Source organism: Cannabis sativa, chromosome 8, assembly GCF_029168945.1.
Source record: "Cannabis sativa cultivar Pink pepper isolate KNU-18-1 chromosome 8, ASM2916894v1, whole genome shotgun sequence".
Classification (NCBI taxonomy): domain Eukaryota; kingdom Viridiplantae; phylum Streptophyta; class Magnoliopsida; order Rosales; family Cannabaceae; genus Cannabis; species Cannabis sativa.
The window spans coordinates 46,255,822-46,266,106 of record NC_083608.1 but is presented as its reverse complement, the minus strand read 5'-3'; the positions used below and the strand labels follow the sequence as shown (position 1 = coordinate 46,266,106).

The 10,285-nt window shown below is 31.0% G+C and overlaps 1 protein-coding gene across 1 annotated transcript; it reads left to right on the top strand.

The window, feature by feature from the left end:
• The first annotated feature begins 4,324 nt into the window (after nt 1-4,324).
• Nucleotides 4,325-7,177, top strand: LOC133030651 (putative disease resistance protein At3g14460). The gene has a single exon (XM_061103460.1). It carries the CDS (start codon nt 4,325-4,327, stop codon nt 7,175-7,177), a length of 2,853 nt encoding a protein of 950 aa, XP_060959443.1.
• Nucleotides 7,178-10,285: the final 3,108 nt, after the last annotated feature.

The window sequence follows — 10,285 nt, the reverse complement described above, 5'->3', positions numbered from 1 at the left end:
TATAATTACTTTTGAGCTTTGAGGGGGGTAGGATGTTGTGTTCGTGCTCACTTATCATGTATCAGGAAAAATGGTCCTTTGGGTGTGTATCCTTATTGCACTCAGCTTGGATCGACCTCTAGGGTAACATGATCGGCCTGGTCTCATATCCACGAGATGGATATCCTTGCCTCTTACATTGATCCCAAGTTGGGACTTCATTGTCTTGTTTGTGTCTTACTCAAATACTTGTAATTGTATAGAGATTGAATAATGAAAATGGACAGGTGTTGAGTATGCGGGACGAACCTTGGAACCTTGAGAAAATGAACTATCACCCATGTCCAAGTGGAGGAAGAGTATGTATTGGAGAATATTGTCCCACATGGATTAAATGTAAAAGTATTGTAACGTCCCCGCTTCAAGCCTCCATTGGGTCCTTCCACCCACGGAATAATGGCTCTTATACACGAGTACGCCACTCTGGCTGCTTCCTGGATTGATGACTGACCCTACAGACCAACACGAGTGTTTCCAGCATGCTTTGTCCTCACTCGCACGCTTCCTAGGAAAACTTCCCAGGAGGTCACCCATCCTAAAATTGCTCCAAGTCAAGCACGCTTAACTGTGGAGTTCTTTTGTGATGGGCTACCGAAAAACAAGATGCACCTTGTTGACATAGGTAGTACCAATCAATCCATTTAAGCTTCTCTCTTCAACCGTGTAGTCCCATACCTACACACGGTCTCGGAATCATCCCACTTGACCTTCCCTGGGCGGTGTGGGATTGCACGGCTACCGGTATTTCCCCTTACGGATCACGGGACTACCGGCGTCACAATCACCCCCCACGGGGTCCGACGTCCTCGTCGACCACACTTCCGGGTCGAGCTCTGATACCATTTGTAACGTCCCCGCTTCAAGCCTCCATTGGGTCCTTCCACCCACGGAATAATGGCTCTTATACACGAGTACGCCACTCTGGCTGCTTCCTGGATTGATGACTGACCCTACAGACCAACACGAGTGTTTCCAGCATGCTTTGTCCTCACTCGCACGCTTCCTAGGAAAACTTCCCAGGAGGTCACCCATCCTAAAATTGCTCCAAGTCAAGCACGCTTAACTGTGGAGTTCTTTTGTGATGGGCTACCGAAAAACAAGATGCACCTTGTTGACATAGGTAGTACCAATCAATCCATTTAAGCTCTCTTCAACTGTGTAGTCCCATACCTACACAGTCTCAGAATCATCCCACTTGACCTTCCCCAGGCGGTGTGGGATTGCACAGCTTACCCGGTATTTCCCCTTACGGATCACGGGACTACTGACTGTCACAAGTATTGAGTTATATATAAGAACATGGGCTACTCCACTAATTACCAATTAGTTTTGAGATGGAATCCATGATTCTTGTCATGGTATCAGAGCCATATTCCTAGCGGGCTTTCGATCCACACCTATCCATATGGTTAGCCAGCCGCACAAGATCCAGATGATGCAAAGACGCTTAAGATCCAAACAAAATAAGCGAGCAAATGACATGGCTTGTGATAAGGTGATTCAAGATTAGTGAGCGAAAATAGCCACCATCTTGAGGGGAGATGATATTGGAGAATATTGTCCTACATGGATTAAATGTAAAAGTATTGAGTCACATATAAGAACAAGGGATACTCCATTCATTACCAATTTGTTTTGAGATAGAACCCTATGATTCTTGTCAGTATAGTACCAAGATTAATATTTATATATATTTGCATTTGTTGATATTATTCAATGAGATTTATGTTTCTTTTTTTTTTTTTTGCAATATCTGTTTCATCAATTCTTTATCCTGAGAGAATATTAATTGGACTATTAATCTAGAATTATATTAAATTTAAATTAATTATTAATTTATTATTATTATTATAGGAAAAAATAATATTAATTATAGTTAGAGAGAGAATTGAGTAAGAGTGAGGTTAATTTTTTTAAAAATAAAATCACATAAAAAAATGTTAATGTTTGCTAGCTACTAAGTGAGAGTTTGGTATAAGATGTTCAAAATAATTTAATTATAGAAAATTTTACAAAATAGAATATGATTGTAGAATAACGTGTAAGTTGTGTTTAACTGTATATGTAATCATATTCTATTAATTGAATTACATTATTTACTTGAGTACATAAACCTTATATATTATTTTAAAATATTAAAACAAAAATAAAAAATATTTTTATTATATATATTTAATGTTAATTATACATAAAAATAAAATAATTATTCATTAAAATAATATATATTTATTAATTAGTAAACATTAAATTTTATTCTATTTTTTATCAATTAAAATAAATATTTTTATATTTTTTATCACTATGTTATCTATTTTTGTTCGTTATGCTATTTATGTACATCATTCGCATAAAATTTATGCATAACACCTATATATTATTGTCAATAACATAAAAATAACTCAATTTCAAAAAAAAAATTATTCTCATAGATTAAATATATATCGTAATATTTATAATAAATTATAATTAATACTATTTAAATTAATTTATTAATTTAAAATATTATTCAAATTAATATAACAAAATAAAATAATTCAAACCCACAATTTTTAAAGGTGTCAACATGGTAATATTTTACATTATAATTATCTTGCTAAGATTAACTCATTCTAAATAATCCCTAAGTATAATATAAACATCACAAATTACTCATACATGAGCAAGGACAGACTCGTTAATATTAATGTTGGGCTATAGCCACACTAACAAAAATATTCCCTTTTAAAAAAAAAAATGTAAATTTTTTAATTTGATAATTATAGATCAAAATAGTAAAAAAAACTTTATAAAATTAAATAAATTTAGTAAGAGTGATTATCATGTAAGTATAAATATATTTTTTTGAGATGAATATGTCCAAGTGCAAGGGATATGGCTTTGATACCATGTTGAGAATCATGGGGTTCCATCTCAAAATTAATTGGTGATGAGTAGAATAACTCATATTCTCATATATGGCTCAATACTCTACTATTTATTTTATGTGGGATAATGTCTACAATAATTCAATATGTTAACTAATTTGCTATAGTGACTTTAAATTATTGGTGCAGCAATGTGAGAATAAGGAATTGCGGACATCTATTTTTTTTTTTTTCAATTCATAGTAAGTAATACAAGTGAAGTGATCACCTTCTATACAAGTAAGTCAAGTCCACTCAAGAAAGTGATGTTTGTACATTTCTCAATATTATATTGTTATTGGTATAATTAAGTATTGTGTCTGATCATATAATTTAAAATAATAACTTTTAGAGAAACCAATTATAGAGTATCACCTTTAGGTGTGCTAAAGCACTAAGATAAACAGTGTTAGGTATACAATCAAAGTTTCATATTAGCTAAAAATAGAAAAGACCTTGAGTATATAAAGATGAGCACTATCTCTATTGTAATGAGGCACAGTCCTTACAAACAGCACTAAGACATCTCCAATGGAGAGCAATACTTATAGTTGTCAAAAGTACACAGATCACCTTAAAATATTTTTTTATTATTATTTTCTTTCTACTCCACATAAAATTTAACAATTTTTCATATAAAAATTACTCTAATAGTTATACTTCCGCAGCTCATGGTTTGGCAAAACATGGCCTTCGGTTAGACAATGAACTATCTTGGTTCGAGGGGCTCCACCGCCGATTGTAGTATGCTGCATTGTTAATCATGTGTGACTTTGTTCACCACGTCAAAAAAAAAAATCATTAAATTTTATTAAATTCTATTAAACAATACCATAAAGTAATTTTTTTAATGAAAAAATAAATAAATTAATATTATATAGTGCTAAATATAGATAATAGTGTTAATAAAATTGTATTAAAAATAATGACCACATTGTGGGACAAAAATAACTCTATGGCAACTCCATGCTCTAATAATCAATCGCTCCTAATTCATTATTGTTGTTTGGTTTGAACTATCTAGTTACAGTTAGAAAACAACTACTCAGATTAATAAATTAAAGAACTATGTCATGGATTAATATAAATGAAGTTAATGAACTAGGACCCAACCCACCAGATTCACAACTATCTCATTAATAAATTTTGTTTGTATCCTTGAAAAATCTCAAAATTCAAAATCTACTTCTCCACAGTGAAAAGTTGACGATTTTAAGTCTTATTATTATTATTATTATTATTATTATAAAATATTATTATTGGATCATTTCTAAAAATATGACTAATTACCAATACTTTCCTTGTGAAGCTATAACCTTAATATGTGGGAACTAAGCGGTTTACATATAGTTATCCATTAATCCTTTCAAAGTTTGAAAATCATGGAGGTTGTAGAAGCAGGCCACGAAACATGTCACTCTATCTCTGCATTTGTTCGTATGTTGATTGAGGAGCTAGATTCCGATAAGGATTTGGTATCCTTCTTTAAAGGCAAAGAACCAATTGTTGAGGGCCTTGAGAAGTTAAAAGAAGCGTTAATAGCTACTCTACTCCTCAATGAATTTGACAAGGACCAAATTGAAGATAAGAATAAGATGAAGTGTCTTGATGAGTTCAAAGAAGCTGTCTATGATGCTGATGACTTGGTTTACAAGATTAACACCCAAGCTAATTTATTGTTATTGCAAAAGAAGGAACTCGAAGAAAACTCCCTAATCAGCACCATCATCAAAAATAAGGTACTTAAGAAGCTCACCCCAACTAAATTTACTACTGCATTTAATAAAGCAATAGTAGATGACATAGATGAGATCATTGAAAGATTGAAAAAACCTTTGTTAATGATATCAAATCGAAGAAATTCTTGTTGCAATTATGTTGGAACGAATTTTGGAGAGGAATCACTAGTTCATGTACAAGAATCTGTTATTTATGGAAGGAAGGAAGATAAAAAAGCCATTTGTAATCAGTTGCTACAGTCTGATCATGATGAAAAATTATCTGTGATCCCCATTGTTGGGAAAAGTGGTATAGGAAAGACTACTCTTGCTGATCTTGTGTATAATGATGAGAGAGTCAATGAAAGGTTTGATGTCAAAGCCTGGATTGTTATGGGAGAAAATAAAAGTATTGATGCTGAGACTGTGATGAAGACAATCATTCAGAAGCTCATCACTTCTGAAAAATGTCAATGTGAGAAGCAATATGAGGTTCAAAACAAGCTGAAGAAGGTTTTGAGTACGAAGAAGTTTCTGTTGGTTATTGATGGCTTTGCAATGAATAAGGGTGATGACATGTGGAAAATCTTAAAAAGTTGTTTCGAATCGGGATTGCAAGGAAGCAAGATTATTGTGACAACACGCGACAACGATGTTGCATTCCTTACAAAATCTACTAAATCAGTAGTTCATAATCTCAAAGGTATATCCTATGAAGATGGCAAGAGATTATTTGCAACACATTCTTGCATTAATGATGCAGCAATCCTAACTGGCCATGGCGAAAACATTGTTCAGAAGTGTGAAGGTCATCCTTTAGCGATTAAGTCACTTGCTTGCCTATTATGTGGAGAAGAAAATGAAAATATATGGCGTAGCATACATGACAATAGTATATGGGAGCTGTCTAGACATGGTGGTGGTACTATTAGTGTAGTTCATCCAGCTTTGTGGCTATGCTATTACTATTTGCCTTCACACTTAAAGCTATGCTTTGCTTACTTTGCTTTGTTTCCAAAAGGTTTTGAGTGTGAAAAGCAAAGGATTATCTCACTATGGATGGCAGAAGGTCTTTTACCATCGAATAATGAAGAAAAGAGAATGGAAGATTTTGGAGAGGAGTACTTGAATGATTTAATAGCAAAGTCTTTTCTTCAACCAACAAGTAAGAATGATAATGGATTGGCTTTTTTCACACTGCATGATTTAATGCATGATTTAGCTAGTTTTGTATGTGGTGAGTTCTGTTTCAGCATGGATGACCCCAACTTATTTGATGGTCCAAGAAAGATTCGTCATTTGTCATATAGTAAAGGATGTCAGGATGATTGGAATTTCGCTGGTTTATCAAAAATTAAGGGTTTGCGTACTCTTTTGGCATTTCCAATATCATCAAATTCTCATGTAACAAGGTCCTATTCTAATAATAATAAGAAGAAGACTTTGATGCCAGTGGATTACTTGATTAGCTCATTGCCAAGTCCCGGAACCTACTTGAGAGTGTTGTCTCTTTCTGAATATTACATAACCAAGTTGCCTGATTCAATGGGTGATTTGAAGTATTTAAGGTACTTGGACTTATCACATACTGAAATTGAAGTGTTGCCAGATACAGTCTGCAATTTGTATAATTTGCAGACCCTATTGCTGGATGGTTGCACTAGACTTACTACATTGCCAATGAGGATAGACAAATTAGCCAAACTGAGACATCTCCACACTCCTCCTTACTTACAAGAGATGCCACTGCAACTCGGTGAGATGACAACTCTACAGACTTTAAGCGAATTCGTTGTGGGAAAAAACGCCGAATCTGGTGTTAAACTGCTGGAAAAGCTTCGAGATCTACATGGGACTCTTGTAATTTCGAGACTGGAAAATGTTAAAGTTGAGGATGTGATGAAGGCTAAGATAGAGGAAAAGAAGTTTGTTAGTGAGCTGGTATTGAAATGGGGTTTTGGTCACGCGGCTGATGATGAGGACTCACAACAGAAAACAAAAGAAAAACAAGTATTTGAAGCCCTCAAACCCCACACAGAGCAGCTGAAGAAACTCACTATCTTTCATTACAAAGGTACCACTTTTCCAAGCTGGGTTGGAGATAAATTGTTCCGTAAACTATCAAAGATTGAACTATATGGTTGTGAAAAATGTATCTCATTGCCTCCGCTGGGGCAGCTACCCTCCCTCCAACACCTTTTGATCCATGGTTTCCATAGCTTGGAGAGAATAAATCCAGAGTTTTTTGCAAGGGGAGAAGAAGAAGAAGAGCCATTCAAATGTTTGAAGACCTTGCTTATTAAACAAATGGCGAATCTTAAAGAGTGTTTGTTCATTAAAGGCATATTAGAAGGAAAAGTTTTTCCACAACTAGAGGAGCTTGAGTTGAGACACTGCCCAAAACTAGAAGTGTCATTACCTGATGATCTTCCTCAGATTGAAGAGGATTGTATTTTACCAAAATGGTTTACGAATAATTATATGATAAAAGTATCTATAGAGAGAGTTGTACGCTAATAACAATTAAACAGATATTAACATGCTCTAACTCTTACTTGTTTCTATTAAGAATTTTATTCCATCGACTTAGTAATATATATACTTTGTACGATATTGGTAGAAAAATCACTTTAATTTTACGTTTTTCTTAACCACATAAATTTAATGTTAGAAATAAAAAAAGATTATTAGAAGAGTAAAATAAGATGAATAAAAGACTAAAACAATTACAACTCTAACCAAAATATTACAAGAACAATATATTAAATAAAGAGTTATAATCTCAAAGCACAAAATATAAATAAAAGAAAAAAGTTAGAACTCAAAACTCAAAGATACAAATAAATGTAAACTATATAATAGCATATATATAATACAGTATATATATGATATACAATATATATAATAGATGATATAAAGAGTATATATAGGTGTATATAGTATGTATATATATAATATATATAATACTATATAGTTAAGATATAAATACACTACAAAAAATTTTACTTTTAGTCACAATAAAACTTGTGACTACAGTAAAAAAAAATTGTGACTAATTATAAATTATTTTTCCTATGTTGTGACTAAAAGGTCCGTGACTAAATGTATTAGTCACAAAAATTACAATTTGTTGTGACTAAATGTATTTTTAGTCACAATACTTGTTGTGACTAAAACTAAATTAGTGACAACTTGTAACTAAATACTATTAGTCACAAGTAACATTTTGTTGTGAATAAAAATTACATTTAGTCACAAAAAAATTATGTCGTGACTAAAAAGTTGTCTCTAAAAGTAGCAGTTTTTTGTAGTGATATATATATATATATGATAGTAAATATATATAAGAGTATTTTGAGGAGAATAAGAGAACAATATTATATTTGAGAATAGAACAAAAGAAGAAAAGAAGAACAAACACCCAAAGTCAGGGCCGGCCCTGAGTTGAAGTGGGTCATAGGTAAAAAAAATTTGAGCCTTTACTATAAAGATAAATAGTATATTTTAAAAAAAAAAATTTTAAAAAAATATGTATATTTTTTAAATGTTTTTTTTTATTTGAGCCCCTAAAATGAGTCTATGCCTAGGGCTGGCCCTGCTCAAAGTGGAGATGGGAATCACGTTTGAACAAAGTTTCTACACCTTTGTCCAAGAAGATTATTTTCCCCTCTATGAAATTCTAGGGCTTTGTGAAAATACTTCTAGGAATTATCAAGCCTTAGAAATCTCTACCTTTGTGTTTGAAAGATAGAAGAGAAAAGTGTCTCAAATGGTGAACCTAGGTCTCTATTTATAGTGTTTAGGATCACACACTTTGAAATTCAAACATCCTACACCCAATGATTGTTACCAATTCTTAATGGGGTGTAAATAGGATTAAATGGGTGATTTAGAGGTTATGGGAGTTGTTAAAAGCCATTCCTATAGTAAAAAAACGCCTTACTACTATAATGCTAAAAAAATAGTAATTAGTTACTAGTTACCAAATTTTTTAGCTTTTGCAAATAACATTCCAAACTATTCCTACTTTATTTTATATCACTTATACACATTATAAATGATAAAATTCAATCCCCAACAACTATATTTGAATTATAATTTTGAATTTCAAAAAATTAAGTTGTGTAACCACTATTTACACACTTAATTAGTAATCATGTGGAAGTTATAAAATATGAGTAACTCCACCTGTTATGTTACACTATATTACACATATGTATTTTTCAATCACATTATATTATGATTATTATATGTATATAACTCTCAATTATATTATATATTATATTCATAATAATATATATAATATATCACAATTTTAATCTTAAATATTATATTATTTAATAAATAATATAACATTTTCTCACTAGATTAAAATTTGTGATACCTCATTGTAACACTTTATTTAATTAATTAAATATTTTATATATCCTCCACTTTAATTGAATAAATCAACACTTTCTATAGAATTCTTGCTTAGCTTAAGTGGATAAAGTTATAAGTATTTTTTAACTTGAACTTAACTGCAGTGCAATCATATAAATAAAATTACTTTTCATTAAGTGATTTAAGGATGAAGATTTTGAAGTAATTACAATGAATTAATAAAATATATATATAATTATTATCTAATTATTTTTGTATTCTTAATTAGTTTATTTGATTTTGTAACACAAATTACTCATAATATTAATAATAGTAATAGCACATTAATATGATAAATAAATTAATTTTAAATTGGTTTGTTTTGTCCAGCATAACTATTTTTCATTTAACTTCACTTTCAAAAAACAAAGAAAATCTCTTTATACACTAGTCCAATATTTGTGTTGTTTTCGTGTATTATTTATGGCTTCACTCATTCTATACGTGTGTTATACGTCAGCAAAGACATAATATAAAAAAACGAGCATATCATTTTCGAACTCGCACCGACGTGATTGACGGTTGAAATAGTAGTTAAGTCGGTTGTAAATTTACATTTTTTTTTTACAAAATGCCAACAGTATTATCATTGGGTATTTGCATATGTGGCATGTTTTATTGGTTTTGAAGTTTTAGTGTGATGTGTACATAAATATAAAGTGATAATTTTAATTAATATTTAACAGTAATATTTAATTAGTGTGTTAAATTTGAAAACATAAATAAAATTACACAAAAAGTATTACCACCAAAAAAAAAAAAAATTTAGTCTGTAAAAATTAATATAGATTTTTACAAACTTAAAATTGTTTATATTGTAAGCTTTTTTTTATTTTTACATTTTAAAATAGTTTTTTTTTTTTTGTATTTTTACGAAATTCTATATAAAAATTCCTATTGAAACTTGTGCTAGAACCTAAATTGCAACAAAAAATCGTATAGAAACCTTTATTGCAACTAGCGCTGCAACTATTTTAGAAACCCAAACCGTAAATTAAAAAAAAAAATATGAGGTAATTCCCCTTTATTTTATTACATATTATTAATCTTTTCTAGAATAATTTGAGGTACAAAACTATCGTCTTTTCTACCGAGATTCCATTTATAAACATTTTTTAATTGGGTAAACTTTATTTTTAAACAACATTATTCACCGTAGTCATACAACCTTCTGTCAATGGTCTTTTTATATTTACGAAAACA